General features: G+C 37.6%; 1 protein-coding gene across 1 annotated transcript in view; it reads right to left on the bottom strand.

The window, feature by feature from the left end:
• Window positions 1-5,962: 5,962 nt before the first annotated feature.
• Ctnna3 (catenin alpha 3) overlaps window positions 5,963-20,672 on the bottom strand; it is a 1,259,162-nt gene continuing 1,244,452 nt past the window's right edge. The window contains exon 18 of the mRNA XM_057751057.1: window positions 5,963-6,889. Coding sequence (XP_057607040.1) covers window positions 6,602-6,889 — 288 coding nt within the window. The 3' untranslated portion in view covers window positions 5,963-6,601. The remainder of the gene's footprint in view (window positions 6,890-20,672) is intronic.

The raw sequence follows: 20,672 nt of genomic DNA, 5'->3' as shown, positions 1-20,672 counted from the left end.
TTCCTGCATCTGCACCCACAGTTGAAAAAAGCTATTACAAAAATCAGGAGCAAGAGTGAGAAGTCCAAAGAAACACATTCCTTCTTTGAGGAAACTCTGCAGTTTTTATCATGAGAAGGATTAGAAAATCACTTAATTCTCCAAGTCCCAAGATCTGGAAACTGGTCCAGAAACACAGGCCAAAAAGGGGGCTTTTACTGGACTCCAGAGAGCATTATGGGAAGCCAAAGGTCTCAGTTTACCAGAAATTGGGCACATGCATAACGTGCACAAAGGAGGGGCCATGTTTGCTAGAGTGTAAGTGTAAAGTTCAGGGAAACTGCCTCATTTGAAGAACAGTTGGCTAACCCTCTTGCAATCCACAGGCTGAAATCTATGTATCATTAGCAAAAGGATAAAGAAATATTGTCCTAAATTAGTTTTCACTGACTAAAGATGAGCAGGGGTTGATGTGAGTATTTGCATTACTGGTTTCCCTTCTACAATAGCACAAAAAACAATGTGCCTGGATATCAAGCAAACAAAATACAGACATTTTATACCACCATGCGCTATAATCAGCTCTTAGAGGTAACACTATTCAGCTTAGGATTTATATGACTCTTACATGCCTTAAGTGATGTAGGCTATAAATTAATAATTTTGTAGCTTTGCTTTTTTCTCCATCTTCTTCACAGGAAACATCCGTGATTTAAAATGTGGATCTCATTGTTAGCAACTGAAAATTTTAGACTAATTTCACAAACAGAGTAACTGGTATAATGGCTAAGAGTTTAGAACTTAGAATAAATCTCCAAACACGATCACCCTCTGTGATCCTCCATTTTTCCTACCTGTGAGGTGAAGGGGATGCACCTCCTACAAAATGGTTGTGAATATGACACAGTGATAGCTATCATGTGACAGAGGTGACACTAGGGCCTAGACCATTGCCTTGTCAGCTGCTGTGACCACAGAACCTGGAACAGTGCTTAGAGGATCACAGCTACTTAAGGAGAAGAGCTGTTAGGTAAGTGCCTGGTAACGCTGTTGGGCATTGCGCCGGGAATAGATTCAGGCATCAGCTGGAGAATGGTTAAATGTATGCTTCCTAAAGCATTAAGAAACATCATGTAAACTATTACTAAATCATAGTCAAGATGTATCTAGATCATTCTTTTGCCTCTGACAAGACCTTAGCAAACTAAAATGACACCAAGACAAATGTCCAATCATATCCCTAAAAATCTTTAAACCTTCCTCATAACGAGTCCACTTAACCTTCATAGAATCCCAAACTCTCCCCATCTCCATCACACACTGTCTCTAAAAGTTATCTATTTCTGCAAGTAATATTTGCATTCCCTCCTCTCCCTCTGGCCTTCCCTTATTCATGTTTCCATAGAAATAGACCGTCTACACTTCTTTTTTCCTCCTGGTGTTTTGATCACAGTGGGGACAGTTTCCCACTGGGGATACAACCGTACGGCATGAGCAACTCATTTTCCCATGAGGGGCAAGAAGGTTAGCCCCACAGAGCAAGCGCCTACTGCCTACAGACGAGAGTCTCATCGGACTGGGTACTGTTTGGAGTCACATTTTCTATTAGTGTTACCTTATTTATTGTGGATTGTTCAAGGGAGGGTTTTTGGACTTTATTAGGTGTGTTCATTTGTAAAATGATTCATATTTTAAACTATTTCATATTTATCTTAAGAAAAAAGTTTATTTTTATGTGGATTGCTCAAGAAAAGAAACATTTAGGCCTCTCATTCTAGTTCTCTCTATATTTCTAACATCTAGGGTAATATCTATAAGCTTAACTTATGACTCATACTGTTACATACACTCCCTTTTAATAGCATACATGTTCTCTTTCCTAATTTTACCCAATGGCTCAAAATGAAAACTTAGGCGATTTTGCACATCTTGAGTGACTCTAGACCCTTTGTTATTTTGTGTCAACATACAAAATCCTAATCTGAAACTTTCTATAACTTGATGAAAATAAATGAAAGGACATGATTGCTCCTAGATATGGTGGAAGAGAGTGTTTACTGTGGACACAGGGGAAAGGGCATCTGGGAGAGTCCAGAGTGGACATGACCCTGGACAGCCTAAGGAGAGAGGGCAGAGGGGAAAAGAGAGGAAAGAGGGGGGAACAGGGTAGCCAAAAGGTTGGATTATACAGGGAAGGGCCACTGGGGTAGGGTAGCTCAGGCTCTGGGCTGGAGAGTTCATGATAGAAAGCGGGGCCAGGGTATACTATCCATACCCTGTAATGGGTGGGACCTGAGGATACTGAGAGAAGCTGGCAGTCAGGTTATCATTTTCTATTAAATAGCAACATCAGCTATTCGTCTCAAAGTTGAAGACGTAGCAATAACCTTGTGAAAAGAGCCGTAAAAGAAGCGGTCCTTTCCTCTGAATAAATGTTGTCTCCCGATGTGTGATATACAGGTAAATACATCTGATGCTGCAGCCATTTTCCTACTTTGAAAATGTTGAAATAGCATGCAAGCTATATTCTTTTTAACTGGGTGAATGTGATTTCTTAATAACAGAACACTTTCTGGTTTTACAACAAAAATGGCTGTTTGATTACTGACCCGTATTAGGTAGGCCATCTGAACACCAAGGACACAGGCTGATTAAAACATGTGGATTTCATTCAAATTCAACTTCTGATGCCTATTTTGTCCACCCAGAGAATTGCTTATTACAATACTGATACAGAATGGTCGATTTCACCAGGAAAATTCTCAGATCTCATTTCTCTCACATTGCCACAGTGCAGAAGTCTGTATCCATGGGAACTACAATCCCCAGCATCAAAATGAGACACCAAAGATCAGAATGCTTGGGGAAGTAGAAAGGCTGAAGGGATGACTCTGGTGGAAATTGAACTATGACTTTAACTGAAGTCCTGAAGAACATGTTTATGTATTTACATATGGGGTAACCCCCACCAGGAAGAGAGGTTGGGGAGAGGGCTGGTGTTTAGTTTTTGGCAAGGGGCAGTACCTGTGTAGTTTGTTTAGATGTGTTTGCTGACTTTGTCATCTAGCAGAACATTGTAGACATTTGAGAAGATGCTGAGTGCAAGGTTAGGTAAGATGAGATCACCTAGAAAGTAAGGTGAGTGAGGCGGGGTGTGTGTGTGTGTGTGTTTGTGTGTGTTGATACACATTAATATGTGTGAATGGATGTAGAATCTACAAGTCAATATTGTATATCTTCCTCAATCACTCCCCACTTTACGTTTTTGAGATAAAGTCTCCCCCTGAACCTGGAACTTGCATATTTGGCTGGACTGGCTGGCCAGATAGCTCCAGGGACCTTTTCCATCTGGGACTAGAATTATAAGGGTACCCCCCCCCATTACCTGGCTTTTTATGCAGGTATAGGTAATCAGAAGCCAGAGCTCCATGTTGGCATAGCAAGCACTTACTGCCAGAGCCATCTCTCCAGTCCCCAAAGTGAAGGTTTAAGAACCCAGTTTCATCCTCTGAGGAGCATTATTATTAAGAGACTCGGGGCCCTAGTGGGAACTTAATTACATAGTCACAGTTTTAGGTTTTTCGTTTATAATGAGTTGAAAGTTGGTCTTTGAAATTAGCCTGCAATGAAAGGTTATCAGAATAGGCCTCGGTGTTCAGTCACAGTTTCCTTCATGAGACTTCATGAGGAGCACACGTGTTATACTGATGCTAAGAGATTTCCCAATCACAGATGGTACATGGGAATATTAGGACTATAATGTACCACCTCACACATTCAGAAGCTACACTCAAGCCCTAAGAGAAACAGAAAAGAATGATATATCATGTAGTTTGAAATCTAATGCTTTCCTAATTTCCGGATTTAATCAAAAATTTCTAGAAACTTTAATAGAAAGACATAGTATAACCTAGGACGTAAAATATGGAACTTACACTTATCAACTTTTATATTTGATGACCTTATGATGTTCCAGGCTACTCTGAATCTAGAATGCTTTGAACCTAGCATCGTGCTTGGTACAATGCAGATGGTGAAGCAAAGAGGGAGCTGTCCTTAGAGACAGTATAAATCTCCTTTTCCAGTACATATTTTTAAGAGAACTGAAATTAATTCCACTAGGAAGGACAGGTGAGTCTTTCACTAGCAAAGACAAGCAAATGTGATATGATTTCCAAAGCTGTAGACTAAATTATCAAGCTATCACTCCCATTAAAAATTTCCCAGATTTCCACTGTAGAAGAAATGACTCCATGTAAATACGTGTATATAATACTTATTGTCCAGACTTGTCTAATTGTGCTCTGTGCTGCAAGATTTGTAAGCACTGTTTCACCAGTTCTTTATCTATAGACATTCACATGGCCCATTGTTTGAATCCAGCCAATATACTGTCACTGCAGGTGTTTCTCAGGTAGACAGATGTCCTGCTCAGCTTTATGCCTCTTGTTTTTTATTACACCTTTGATTGCTGCAGAAAAATGTACTCCCTGGGCATTCGCCAAGTCAAAAATTTTATTGTTCTGTTTAATTATAGCTATTTATTTTGAGCTTAGCTGGAAAACTGTTCCAAAGTGAAGGCCTCGATTATATCTCATTTTGAGTAAAGTTATCTGGTATTTGTATCATTTAAAATTATTTCTGTTTTTATTATTTTCTTCCAATAGTACATGCTAAGTTGCAATATGTAGAAGGATGATGTGGGGCCAAAGGGACGGTAGATTTGCAAAGAAGGTTTATGATTCTGATCAATGTAAGGTCAAGCAAGACCTAGTATACAAAGCTAGTTATGTGCTTGTTTTTGACTATTTTTAAGAAATTCATTGTTCCCCAAATTACACATCTATATTGTTCCCAAAAGAAGTCTATGCTAAAATTTCTCTCTACTGAGTACAGAATACTATGGTAGCATTTCAATAACAGAGGGCTTCTATTTGTCTCATTTATGCCAACATTGCCTAGAAGACCAAATGTCCTTCTTATCTGCTTCTCATTGTGAGAACACACTTTGTCCAGAATAATTATTATTATGGGAAAGTCCTTAATGCATGGTGAGGGAAGAAATGAATGAACTTCCTCTAGCTCCTACAAAGTTTTATAAAGATCCCAGGCAACCACCCTAGAACTTTTGAAGAATGAAATAAGTTAATATATTAAAAGAGTTAATATTCACTTTAATAACAGAATTATCTGCTGACCTTTTCTTTTCTTTTTTGTTCAAGACAATAAACAATGAATTTCCAACATTTATAAATCCTTTTGCTTCATATACAAGTGGCCTTCTTAACATCAACTTACGTTACATATAGAAATATTAATTGATAAATTGAAAGTGTCGGAGAGCTTTAATTATAGGAGATCTGATAGAGTAAAATGGAATAAATGGAGAAACCATCCTTGGACTGTGGCATGGTGAAACTGAAGTGTCTCTCCTCCAACACAGCTTATATACAGCGACGTATGAAGACAGAGAATGAAATAAAAGGGAGGAAGAAGTGATGGAAAGACAAAGGGCTATCAAAATTATGCATCACACTCTCAGACTACTCATAAACTCAGCTATAGATAATCATACTCAATGGACATACAAAATAACCCCAGTAACATTTATTATTAAAATCACTGCAAACTCTTTGTAATTAACTCAGCTTCATTGTTGGGTGGTAGATTTCACTCAGTGCCAAAAGGCTTTACAAACTGGTCTTTCATTTTAATTACAATTGCAAATTGATTCAAAGAGATTTTTAAAATCATGCAAAATTCCGTTCACGTCCTCCATCGTCGACTTACTCTATGCTCTAACTCAGTGACTCATTTCTCTAACAGAAGGGCTGGATGTGTCCTTGCCCAGTATGTGAAATGCTGCTTAGATCCCAGTACCAAAGAAAAAAATCAATAAACAAATATTAATTTCTGCAATGGATGATAACTCTACATATGTGTGCCTGGCCAGGCACCACATGAAGAGTACCGACTTTCTGAACACTGTAGAAATAAAAGGTGGAAACAGCATCCAAAGTCTCTCAGCCTTGGAGTGTCACCGAAGTACTTCTTTAATAACATGGCTGACTTTCAAATTCTAGTAAGAAGCTTGACCATACACATTTGGTTATAGTCACCTGAACAACTAATAATGGGCAGGGATATCTAGAAATTGAAATTTCTTTCTAATGGGCAAAAACAACACATCTCTGGCAGGTTAGGTACCAGGTTAGGTCTGCTGAAGAAAGTATGGACACTAATTGGGAAAATAGTTGATAAAATTCTCTTGGATTTAATGAAAAGCAAGTGAAAAGCTTCTGACAAGTGGCTTCCCTCACAAGGATAAAGAGTGCATGAAACCCAAACCTTTTGTAATGTTCATAAGCTATTCCCTGTGGAGGGCAAGGCTAAGATGACACATGTGAATTCTATTCCTAGTACTACCTGTGAGTTAACTGGGCTGTGCTGGCTATAGAGAGATGGTAATGGCAGGAACCCAAATACACACTGTGAACAATGGCCTAACCCCAAAGCTTTATGTTATTTATGAGTGTAACTCTGTGAAATCAAAGTGCACTGTGAGATAGAGCAGTGTGGTTGGCCTGGGGTGTGGCAATGGGCACTTGTGTGGACTAGAGCTTCAGTAGACATCTCTCCCTCGAAATTCACTCATGACTTGAACGGGGTGGATCTTTTTCTTGGCTGAGCCTCTTCTGACAGCTGCACACGTTTCTTCTGGCTTCTCTCTTTTAATCAAGGGCTTTTTAGCCGGAGCCTTCATTCTCCACATGACAACTGGGTGCCGGGGCCCTGCCGCACTCTGGATGCGGATGATCTTGGTGGAAGCAATGTACGACATCTTCACTGTTTGCACTACAGCGTTCATTAAATTTTTTGCTGCCTGGATCAGGGAGGTGACACTGTCCAACTGTAGGAAAGAATAAAGAGAAAAGCTACTATTTAAAAATGCAGTAAGGAATGGAGACACTGAGGACGTAGAAGCTGAGAGTGGCATTTTACTTTGACCCAAGAAATGAATGAGCTAGGTCTTATTTTACATTTCCATATGGAATCATCTGCATCATTCCATCCTATTATTTGCAAATATTTATCTGAAGCATAAACAAATTCATATTTTATTTTTAATGTGGTGTCTTAGAAGGGTAAATTTCTTTCTCTTTATTTGCAAGAAAGCCACACACACACTCTCACACACACATACACACACAGTACAGACATAAACATACATTACTTTTTCCCTTGAGTATTTTTTAAATAATCACACTTAAATGGGTCTCTGTCTTAACATAGAACTGTTATTCTACGATAGAAATAGCTAATATAGAAAGAATGCGGGGTTGTAATAAAATTGAGTTTAAAGTCCAGATTTCCTTCATGGCAACCTGGAGAAATGGTTTAATTATTTTCATCAAATCAGTTAATTCAGAAAAAAATATATTAAATATACATAAATTTATATATTAAATATAAATTAAATATAAACCAGTATGTTAGGTGCCATAAAGTTTGTTAAAATTAAGTAGCAATACTTTTGCAACATATAAAGACTGGCAAATTGTTAACACAGATGTGTGCATGAAATTGCTAAAAATACCTTGTCTCAGATGATTTTATTTGTTAAATGTCTGGGATGCTATTCATGTAAACAGTCTCTGGAAAAAACATGGAGTGACATTCCTAGAATTTTTCAGAATCCCTGAGAGATCAGCCAAGTCGATTCATTTTTACACAGTCACTGTTTTTTCAATGATTTTCGTTTGGCAGATTGTCATCTGCAGCCAACTCACATGGGGAGATGTGCCTCCACTGCCACCCCTCTGTGATAGGAGCTGTCAGGGCTGAGGCTCAAAGGCTGACTCTGGAGTTACTGAAACCCATCAGCAGCTGCTGGCCTGAGTGTTGTACCTCTGCTGCTCTCAGTGCTTCATCTCATACACAGAATAAGCAAGTGAGGCAGAGTGGGGAGCTGTGGTTATGTGCCTGGGGCTGTGGTCTAGCTGGCTGCTTCCCCACAAGAAAATTTAATTAGCTTCATAATTTGCCAAGTCTGAGATCCTTGAAAAGATAACACCAAATCCATATGATTTTAAGCCAGCAATATTTGTCAGCTACAGAAGCATATTTATTTTTGCACATATTTTACTTAAAATTAGGGCAATGAGACCTGTGTACCGGGCAAAAATGACAAATGATGGCAAACACTAGCCAAGGTTTTAGGTACTCAAAAGTGTTTCAGAGGAGGCACGTGTGTGTGTGTATGTGTGTGTGTGTGTGTGTGTTTGCTGCTGCTGCTGCTGTTTGTGTACATGGAAGCCCATGCACGCAAGTGTAGACACTGGCGGTCATGATCCTCTACCATTCCCTACCATATATTCTGACACTGGGTTTCTCACTGAACTCACTGCCTAGCTAATGCGACCGGCCCATGAGCACCTCTGATCTCGGAGGACATTGGACAGCTTCTGTAGCTGCATACAACCTTATAAAACTATCACATTTTAAACAGAATAGCAGGAGTGATTGTTTAACTACCAGTATATTGCAAAATCAAGTCTTCCCTTTTATAATTGTTTTCATTAAAAGCCTAGTGACAGGAATGAGCTACTTTTTTTGGACTTGAGATATTTAAGATCTCCCCCCGACCCCAAATATCACAAGCTTTAGATAATGCTTTTGGTTACCTTCCAGAACTTGATGATAAGACCCATTTTCTGGAACAGAGAACTGGAGAAATCAAGCTGGTATTAACCTGGAAGCTTTGTCCCAACTGGCAAGCTTTCATAGTGCTGGGAAGTGCTATGAACACTACCAGAAGTTAAAAAATGCAACCGATAATCTCACTCAGCCATGAACCTGGTGAGCTATGAGAATGATTGGCCTTGGAAGACATGTGTACTGGTGCAATAGTAGCACAAATGTTGTGAAATCCGACCATAAAGACTTAAGGCTCAGTCCACATGAAACACATACCTGGCATCACTATCAAGCAAATAAACCATGGCTAGACAGGTCAGAGACTATGGATAAGAAACTGCTGCTATTATTTAGCTAAATAGACATAGTATTAAATTGGCTATTGATGACTTATAACTATACCCATAGAGTAAGACATCTCTCAGCCCTCATCCGAGATGTTTCCATTTGCAGTTGACAATGATGAACACTTAGAGTCACAATTCATCAGGTGCAGAGAATGACAGAGTGCAGAAGGATCAGTTTGAAAGAGAGCAAATTGTTGTATCCCCTTTCCCAAAGACAAACCAGGGTATATGATTAACTTAAAAGTCAGAGAAAGTAGATGACCACGAGGAAATAGTGTTTTCGGAGCACAGCAAGGAGCTTTACATATGAATTCACGGCCATTGTGAAAGCACACAGAAGGCTTATAGAAGCCCACTTCAGGAGGATATGCCAGCATGGAGAGGCTGGTTGTTCACGCAGCTCCTCCTCTAAAGGGCTACTGGCAAGCATTAGCTACGAAGAGAGGAAGTCAGTTTGTGCTAAGAGTGTAGCTCTAAGAAGTTAATTGTGCTTTTATGCACAGACCACACATTCACAAATATGTGGGAAGAATAAATTGGCGTCAATGGGAGAAACAGGACATAAAATTCATCAGGAAAGAAGGTGGTTCTGGGAAGAGTTGGAAGAGGGAAAAAGAATATGGTCAAAACTTGGTAAAATGAAATTACCAAAGAACTAATAACAAAATAGTCCCCTGGTGTTAAAACATGGTAAACATGGTAAAATATGAACAGTACTTTCCAAACCCAGAGCAGAAAAAAAATATTTTCCAATGAGTGAAATATTATTTTAGGATACTGAATAATGACATCCCTCAAACATGAAAGCACTGGCTTTGTGCTATGGTTTCTACACTGCCATAGATTCCATAAAAGAAGATCCTAGGGACCACCTGTCACTCAAGCATTCATCAATGGCTTTGACCTGCCCACCCCCAAAACTTGCATCCTCTTGCCTTTCTTTTGACGTTGTCCCCCCACCATGAATAGACTACATGGGCCTTCTATCCTTTTGATTTCTCCATGTAAGTGATATCTCTAGAGAGGCAGAGGAGTGAGGAAGTTCAAGTTCAACCCAGGCCTCACAGTGTGATGACTGGCTTGTCTTCTTTCTCCACTTCATCAGTGAGCCCCTACCTGTGCTATTATAATCTCTCAGCCTGGTCTCTGAAAAATCCTTTAGCTTTAAAACTCTCAAATGGTTATAGGAAAGCCTTCTGTTCCACATGACGCAGAGAAACCACAGGACAAATTGTGTCCCCTGGGGAGCATGAAGACTAGTTTTGCAGACAGCAGATTAGGACAATTGTTCAGAGAATGCTTTTATTCTATGAGGAAAACTTCCAGACCTTGTTGAAGACTTTTCAGGTCAATGGAGTATGTGTTCTGAGATGTGTCCCTCTGAGCTATTAGCCCTATCATAAGCAATGGGCAAAGCAAGTCTAGATAATGGTAGAAAATTTCATTAAGTGTCCAATATTAGGAAATTATACTGAGTGCCCAAGCATTGTGTATGACCTACTCATAGAGAAATAAAATATGTGCAACTGGATGCCTGCAAAACATTATTTAAAAAATTCTTTTTATTCCGATCTAATTTCATAAAAAAATCTTTTAAGAGAAGGATTTAATAAATTTCCCTATATAAAGACAAAGGTAAATTCGAGTGAGGTGATATGTGGCTTTGGCATTCAGAGTCAACTTTTTGAACAAAATGTCCTTCAAATCACCTGTGTGGAAGATTATTGACTCATTCCAAATGCATAGGAGAGCAAATCAACACGACTTTAAAATTCAGGTCTCTGGGATCTCTATTATATAGTTCTTGCATTAACTGGAAATTCTGCTGGCAAATATAACCTGAGATGCTTGTGGCAGAAAGGCTCTTCTCGCTGACATATACCAGCACTTAGCACTCCCCTCTGAGTTGGATGGAGAATCGAGCAAGCATCAATTATGACTCTTAAATATCTTCCCTAGTCTCACACCTTACTGTAATATGTAAACATTGTATATGCGTGCACATGCACACACACACACACACACACACACAGAGAGAGAGAGAGAGAGAGAGAGAGAGAGAGAGAGAGAATATCCTGTTCATCATGCCAAAAAGGGGAAGAGAATTTGATTGGTTTTTCCAAGAGGACTCTACTCTGACCTAGGCAAAGTCTTCTAGCGTGAATCAACATGTCTTATTTACCACAGTCAAAAGTAAGACATTTCTGTTTTGTGGGACTTGTGTTTCTGCTCCATAAACTGATGTGGTTTCCAAAATAACTGAACACAATAGTCCTTTGGTGTTACCAGAATGTTCTCAGTAGTCAAACAGTATCTAAGCCATGACAGAAACTGAAAGTCTTTCTTTTTAAGTATTGAGGTGAATAGTAAGGGATTATTTTAAATAAAATCTAATTCTGAGTCTTAAAACACCCAAATTAATGCCCATCTAAAATTCTTCATAAGTATTATCAATCTTTTGTTATATATCTTCCATGTTTTATGGCATGTTCTATAAGGTTTCAGTTACCACAATACAAATTTGACTGGTTCTGAGATGCTTTTAGATTAAAAATTTGACTCTACTAAACAATATATCAAGAACATTTTACCAAAGAAGCTTCATCATGACAAAAATATCTTCTTCCTCTTAATTGCCAAGTTTTGTCTCTGTGACAAGTATATAAAGAGTATCTGTTTGCTACAAAAATCAATGAGCTGTGGCTTGAATATGAAAGGCTTCCATAGGCTTCTGTATTTGAATTTTGGGGCCAAGGCTTGTGGAACTATATTTTGGGAAGGATTATGAGGTACAGCCTTGTTGCTAGGAGTTTTGAGGTTTCAAAAGTCTACATATCCCAGTGTCTCTCTTTCTGACTCTAACTCGTGGATCAGATGAAAGATCTCAGCTACTGCTCTAACATCATGCCTGCCTATCTGTTGTTATGCTCCCTACCATGATGGTCAGGATTCACTCTCTGAAATTGCAAGCAAGTCTACAGTTAAATGCTGTCTTTTATAAGTTGCCTTGGTCATGGTGTTTCTTTAAAGCCATATAAAAGTGATTAAGACATATTGATAACTCGAGGCATAATTACTTGACAATTTACCATATTTATTTGGAATATCTGGTAGAAAAGTCTTATTGAAATCCATTGTAATTAGTCAAAAACAAGAGGGATATTTGGGAAGACCTACTGGACAGATCTGTTTTATTTTATACACTTCTCACCTTTATTTGTCAAAATACCACAATGTCCTGTATTCATAAAACACACCTACTTCTATACTCTAGGTGTGAGATACTCATCAAGCATTATATTTAAAAGAAAATTCTGAGCATAAATGAACCATAAACCCATTAATGCAGCTCTGTCACTTGGGGGAAGCATGGTTTCCCATTGTTTGTGTGAAGTGTTATTTTAATTATTTCTGCTGAGATTGAGACTTAGAGAAAAGTCCAAGCTTGTCTTTCTTATACTCATCTAGAAAAACTCATCCAATGTAGCCTAAGGCATGTCTGTGAGTCTTAATGTTTGCCTGAACTCAGACAACACTAACTGGCATGAGTGAAAGCAATATTTGAAAGGTACATATGTGGGCTTTGGTTCCAGGCATAATAACAGTTTATAGTAATTGATATTATCATGGTGTGTCAACAGCAGTTGACACATGGCTACACTATGAGACAATACCACCATTATTTTCATTGATAGCTGAGGAAACAATAGAAATGGGAGGTCAAGAGGCCATAGTTATTAAATACTAGAGATGAAATTTGAATGAAGACATTCTGGTTGCATTTGGTGTTTTTGTTCATACTGTAACTCTGCCTTTCTATAACATCTCAGTTACAATAGGAGTGCTTGTCAGATATCGAATAGTTAGAGAAATTCTAAAGTCTGTAACATAATATCTAAAATTTTAAAAGCAACTACACAATAGTCCTGCCTTTAAGGAAGTAGATGTTATTATTTTAATGTGTGTTAGTACAACAAACAGGAAGAGCATGCCACCTGCTAAGGCATTTTCTTTAATCAGAGGATGGTTTGAAAATATCTATTCTTTAATAATTCCCAAACAGCATGTTTTGATATTCACTTCATTTCTATTTGAATCACACATTCATTGTCCAAACTCTAGCTTTATATCAGCATTTATTTCAAGCACTTACATCATGGTCTATGCCCAGTACTCCATCTATTCCCTGCCACCCCACCAAGCCTTTCCTGTTGTCGGGTTTCTGTCCTGCCTGATCCCTGCAGTCATTAGGTCCCAAAGAATTCACACAGAAGTCTACATTAACTATAAACTGATTGGCCCATTAGCTCAGGCTTCATATTAGCTCCGATATTGTATATTTGCCCATTATTCTTGTCTCTGCTAGCCACATGGCTCGGTATCTTTTTTCATGGAGGCAGTCATGTCTTGCTTCTTCTGTAGCTGGCTCACAACTGCCAAAGAATGGACTTCCTCCTTCCCAGAATTTCCTGTTCTCATTGACCCTCTCTACTTTCTGTCTGGTTGTCCCGCCTATACTTCCTGCCTGGCTACTGGCCAATCAGCATTGATTTAAAATATAATTGACAGAATACAATTTTCCCACGCCACTTTCCCCATTTCTAGTCCATAAAGTCATGCTTACAGGGCTTAAAGCATTTGAATGCATCTAGTTTAATATTTCTACACTTAAAAACATGTTCTTGATCATAGCCTACAGACAACAAAAGAATTATATTTAAACATTTAAAATCTGGGCATCAACAAATGACTAAGGCATATATACACACACCAAAAGAGTATAAACAAATTAAATTATAGCTTCCAGGACAAGGAAGTGTTTAAGATTCATTTTATCATTCAAATGTGTCAATATAAATATAATCCTGATTAACCAAGTATTTTTTTCCTGATCCTCAAAGAGAAATTAAATTAATTTCTTTGCCTAGATTTTAAAGCCTCAGGGAGGACAGAGGGCTCTGACTCTGCAAGCCCTTTTGGCTCTAACTTGAAGTGCTCAGTTAAAACATTTGAATGAGGCATCAGCACAGATCTTTTAAAGGACATGCACTTGTGTTGGCTGGCAGATGCATAAAACAGCTACCTCTGAAAAGATTGGCAGTTTCCTTTTATTGTGTTTCTAACTTCAAGGCACCATTGGTATCTCTGGACTGATCTCCAAACATGGTTACCATACACTGTGAAATGCCTTAATTTTTTTCAGCAAAAATTTATCAGCAAATTCAGTGTTTTCTGATCCACCATAATCCTCTCTTGAGCATCTAAATTATCCCAACCCTTGCTCAACACATTCTATTGTCTCCAAAGAGATTTTTTTGAAGAATGACCTTCATGGAAAGCATTCTGCCTTTTTTTCAGATGTATTTAAAAGTGCTAATCAGTCTAGATAGCTTAATAGGTGACTTCTGTAAGGCTTTGTTAAAGCTAGTTAAAATGGAGTTACGTCTTCAGATTTAAGCTGTCAGGGTCATTATTAAGATGAGAATGAAGTTTAGTATTGGAGCATTAAAAGTTATTCCAATGGACTTCTGTTACTCCCACAGCAAATATGTCGTTGGCCAACTCCATAGAGCATTTTCTATATGGGTAACCATATAGTAAAGGTGGAAGGCAATGCACAGAATTACTGTGTACTGAACATGCCTCAGTTTTAAAACAAATATGACATTTTTTAGTTGTAATCTTGACCTGCCAGAAATATTTCTTGAAGTTAATTTCTCTTCTGAGGCAAATACTCTAGGCCCAAAGAATTTTCTATTATTTGAAAATTAAATAAGAATAAATATAATGCCAGTTCTGGTAGCTTCCCAGAATGCATTTTGATTTTATTTGTGACAGGTAATTATAAAATAAATCTATATATTATAAGTGATTATCAATAATGCTGATTGAAAGGCAAACACTGGTTGGAGAGATGACTCTGTGATTAAGAACACATACTGCTCTTGCAGAGGATCAAAGTTTGGTTCTTAAAACACACACCAAGGCAGTTGATAAAGGTCTATTACATCAGCTCTAGGGAATACAATACCCTTCTATGAATTCTGTGGATAACTGCCCCTCCCCCACATACATAAAAATCAATATTTTAAAAAGACATATGTTTAGCTAAGGCTAAGCATATTCTTCCAAATAATAATAGGCTCTTGAGACATGATTTGAGAATATTCATATGTTCTTTCCCAGAAGGACTAGTGGAAGTGGGCTGGGTATGATTGTTTCATCCTTTGTTCCTCTTTGCTCTAGCCTCAGTCAGGACATGGAGGTCTGCCTTCTCCACAGATACTTCTGTGAGGGCATGACATTTTCACAATGCTGGAGGATCCATGGGCTAAGTAATAAAAAGCACTAGGCTGCTTCCTTGTTTCTGTCTTCAAACTGTTCATGAACACAACCAGCAGGGGATTGGCTCAGTGATACTAGAGGCTCAAGATGGCTTCAGCTGTAAAGCAAGTAAGGATTTCCAATCTACAGGTATTATACACTCTGAGTATTTTGAAGCTCTTTTAATTATTATTGATTATTCTGCCATTCAACTATACTGTTAAAATATCCAGCACATATATTACTTTTTAGTTTTTCCTTTTCATTCTTTGAAAATGCATATATCCAATATATTTCGATTATATCTAACTCTTATCCTGCATCACCCATGCAGACCTGCATCACATCGCTCTGTATGTATGTATGTATGCATGTATGTATCCATTTGTTAACCCACTGGATCCAACTATGCTGCATATATGCACATGGGCATAAGATCATTTACTACTGGGGAAGAGACAATCACTTTTCTTTAAGAGCAAACCTACCTGGTAGTTCTCCTTATCCCATTGGATAGTTGGTAATTTTTAGCTTACACATCCCTTCTACAGACATTTCAAGAAACAAAATTTTCTGTTTCACCAACATTGGTCCATAGGTGACAATTTTTAAGTAACCTTTGGATAATCCTTTGGTGGATAAACATATAAGTTGATAGCCATCATGAGAGAGAGAGAGCACACATGTGTACTACAGATAGAACCCAGTATGCTTACATTTATCAAACATGGGCTCAGCCACTTAGTTACATGGAGCCCAGCCCCTCTATAGTCAATTTGATCTATCCACATGAAAATCTTTCAAATTTCCTCTGTCATCAAACCTAGAGTATGTTAATTCTCACTTAACTGACTTACTTAAAACAAATGTAAAATGAAGAATGAAACATTTGGAGTAGAAACAGAAATAGAAAGAGCAAAGCTGACGCTTCCTGCATCTCTGCCTTTCATGCCATGCATTTCTGGAAAAATGAAAGTTTTCTCTGTCAGCACATATTACCACCATGTGTCCTCTAGATTCCCTTTCTTTTCGCCTTCTGCCGGCCTTCATACAATAAACAATTCTCTTCATGACACATCTTTATTCCTTTCTTCTGGCTTTTGTCAGCATACTTAAATATTGATAGGACTACCCAAAAATTCAATGTGACTTTTGACATGTTTCCTTTACCCCAACTCTCTTTCATCATTTATCTAGGAATTTGATTTGTACTTTTAATTAGCATTCCCAAATATTATATTCAATATATATTCATACCTAATATATTGCATATATCATATGGTGTATTGCATTTTGCATATATAAATATAAAATAAATAAACACACATGTATTTTAAGGAATTTAATAGCTAATCATTCATGTACTGTTTCACTCAATCAGATTCCATTTGTTCTGTTAATGCTCATTTTTAAAGGATTTATTTTAAAAGTATATCTGGGAGAATATACATACATGATATATACATGGAAGTATGAGTGTGTGTGAACACTAGGTGGTGGTCATTGACAAAGAGAGTAGAAACTGAACTAAAGTCCCTCTCTGTAAGAACATCAAGTGCTCCTTACCATTAAGCCATCTCTCAGTTCTAATTAGCACACGTTCCTACAGAATATTGGATGAGATAATAAGGTTTATTTACTCTGGTCATTCTAGTGCTGATGAACTATTAGACTGCTTAGACCTACTATGAATGACTAAACTAAACGAATATTCTGGTTTATACACTTTGGCAAATAAATACACAAAATTTTCTTGGTGTGTACCAGAAGGCAATTGTAGTTGTGAGAATGCATAGGTTTAGGTTTATTAGGTGCTTCCTAGTATCTCCAAGGTGCTCCTCTAAATTTATGTTCCCACCAATAGCATCTGAGAGGTCTAGTCAGTATACATAGAATCTATTTTTTTCATTCTTGCAGGAAATTGAAAATATTATAAATATAAATTTGCAAGAAGCTAGAAAGGTGCTGATTAAAGTAATTTGCCATTTCAAATTCCTCTATGTAAAAATGAGCTTTACAGCTACTCTGGGTTTTCAGCTACCTGTGGTGAATTGAAGGAGTTGTGGAGAGAAAACTCACTACAGTGCTAAGTTCTCTTTTCCTATTGGCTCCTGGTGCCGAGGATGTCTTAGGCATGTAGTGAACATCCTCATATCTCTCTTAATGAAGTGTCTGCTCAACATCTATGAACTAATTTTATTCTTTATTGCTCCTTGTGTCGTCTGGATACATGTTCCATTAAAAACATAGAGCCTGCAAATGTTTTATCATCTGTGATTTTCATTTTCATGTTCATAACTTCGTTTCTCAAAATGCACAATTATTTTTTAACTCAATGAATCTAACTAACTTAACACATTTTGTGTGTCTTTTGTTTTTCTACCTATAATATTTGCTTGCAACGAGGTCACTGAGCTTTTCCATGTTTTCTTACAACTATCTGAGATTTAGGATTTCTTTGATGTTTTGATATTTTCTTAGTAAGTAATATAAGTACATATTTTTGAAAAAGATATTCAATAGTTCAAGTATCATTTGACAAAAGCAATGTGTTTGTTACGATGGCTTTCAGAGTGAAATTGAGAGTATGTGTTTGGCTTTATTTCTAGACTATTGGGCCTCACTTCTTTGTTTGTCCTTACACCAAGATCACCTTATCAGGGAAGACTTACATGATACATAAGTTAGGAACAGGAATCTCATTTTACATGTTTCAAGTGACATGATTCACATACTTCTATTATTTGTAAGAGTAAGCAATGTGTATTTAACATACAAATAAAATAAATGTTATTTATCTAAGTTGTAGAGCTATCCATGTAGATATGACAGGCAATGTATTTTTCAAAATTACCACAGTTAAGTTTGGATTAGTATCCTGTATTATTCTGTAAAACTATCAATGCTTCTCAGATATTCTACACTCAACCTTCACCAGGAAGTTTCTAGCAGCTCGAATAAGAAATGAATCACCAAAAAATGATTTTTTTCCTCATTATTTGCATTTAAAAATGTTAAAAGTATTCTTCTCATAAAGTCTCAACTTCCCAGTTTTGGATTAGCATCCCTCTTAAAGATTTCAGGGCAATAATTATAAATGAGAGACATATCTTATCCTAAGAATAAAACATTAGCTCTGTAGTAAAAAGCATACACTGGATACCAGCTGTGCTAAATGCTCAAGCTGCATGAGAAGCAATTAAATAAAAAGACATTTTGGTATTAATTGTTAAGGTTTGTAAATTTCTCATAAATTTAAATATAAAAGGTGAAATGTCAAATAATATGACACAAAATGCAGGACATTTGATTGAACAATAGTTAGGACAAGTTCGCCCACCATTGATAGCAATGTGCTTCCTCCCTCTTGTTGACTTCTTCCTGTCATGACAGCCTTTGTGCATCTCTGGAGACAGTGTGAGCCGAGCTGTGCTTTTTACCTGCCTTGCAATGGGCATCATTCTCAGGTCCAGAAAGGAAAACAGAAATGCTTCCAAGGGTTCCAAAAGGCAAATTAACATGGGAAGGTGGCTACATGGGAAATGGGGCAAGTGTGAAGCAAAGCTGCTCATGGTCAGCGGTCCCATCCACACAAACTGCCACTGCTCATGGCCAACGGTCCCATCAGCACAAACTGCCACAGTCTTCAGGATGGAGATAATGGAGATTGTAAAATCCCAGGACACAGAAGTCTGTCTACCAATAGTCTGACAATTATCTCCTATTAGTTAGCCCTGACTGAAAGAAACTAAACAAGACACATTGATGAGGAAAAATTCCTGCAAAGCACAATGATGAGGACAATGGGATTTCTGCCTCAGTGTGCATTTCCCTCTATTTCTCTTTGGAGGTTTGTTTTGGTTTAACCTTGGGAACCTTCTTTTGTGTAGTCTTCCATTTCAGTGATTACAATACTGTGCTTGAAAACCTACAATTCACATCTGTGTGTTACAGCAATCAATATTGTTCATAAATAAAATAGCAAACTGTTATCTAAGCCTCATTACTGGTATACACACACATACAGACACACATACAGACATGCATACTATATACACACATGTCACACACATACACCACACACATATATATATATATACACATAGAGACACTCACATGCACAAAAATACATATGCACACATACACAGAGACACACACATACACTCCTACATACACAGAGACATGTGCATGCACAAGATAAACACATGCACACATACCCACAAGCACACATACATACAAAAACACACAAACACATACAGTGGGGACGGCAGGAACAGTCTTCTTTGTCTCTTAAGTCTTTATATATTTAAATCGTCCTTAAAAGATGTCAGACATGCTTATGATTCTCTAGAACAATGCTAGGATCTAATTAAAAATTATAATGGCTACAGAAGACACAAATAAATTATTTTACATCATTTTCATCAAATATGTATATGTGATTTATACAGATTTTCACAGAATGCTTCTTTATAATTTTAAGTAAAATGCCATTTTGTCAAAATTTTTATATACATGAAATTTCACTAAATGCTTAAACCTTACATTTTGATTTAACCTTTCCATAGTCTTCTAAGACTTAACCATAGTTTAATGCAACCCCATAAATTATATCATTGACTACTATGACAGAAATTTAAGAGTAAACTCAATAATACCTACAAAGTAGAAACTATATTGAATGTATGAACATAGTAAAATTGCAACAACAAAATTTACAATGAAAGTGCCAGTTTTCTGGGTTCTTTCATAAGGGTTTAGTGTCCCACGCCTTCCATTGGCTGCTAGGCTTCGGGACTATGCATACACCCATTCCAGCCTGCAAAGGTTATGCCTATGCACTCCACCAGTGGTTCAAACCTAGGATGAGCAGCGCTGCTGTTAACTCATGCCATAATTGCTTCATTTAACCTATTGGAGCAGTAGGGCAACAGGTAAAGAGACAGGACGGTTCTTCCAAGGGATGCCTTGAGCAATAGCACTTCTATCTGAGGGACAGAAGAGCTCGGATAAAATGCAATGTACCTTGAGGAAATAATTCAAGTGTCCTTCAGATCAGGCCTTCTATTTATTTCACACCAATGCTTTGTATCTGAGAAAATATCAGGCAGGATCTGGGGAATTGTCCACACTGGGGAAATACTAAAACGTTCTGTTGCTGAATTTCACTTCTTTTCAAGTCAGACATTTCTTTCAGCTTGCCTAGAGTGTCTTAGAAAACAAAAGAATCTTCCAGAGCTTTTCTGTGGATAAGTACAGCTGTCTTCTCATTGAAGGAAAGGGGTTCACGCACATTTCAGAGCAGCTGCCTCTTGCCCTCCCAGC

Source organism: Chionomys nivalis, chromosome 19 (assembly GCF_950005125.1).
Source record: "Chionomys nivalis chromosome 19, mChiNiv1.1, whole genome shotgun sequence".
NCBI lineage: Eukaryota > Metazoa > Chordata > Mammalia > Rodentia > Cricetidae > Chionomys > Chionomys nivalis.
The sequence above is the reverse complement of the archived record's forward strand: the minus strand, read 5'-3'. Positions and strand labels throughout refer to the sequence as shown.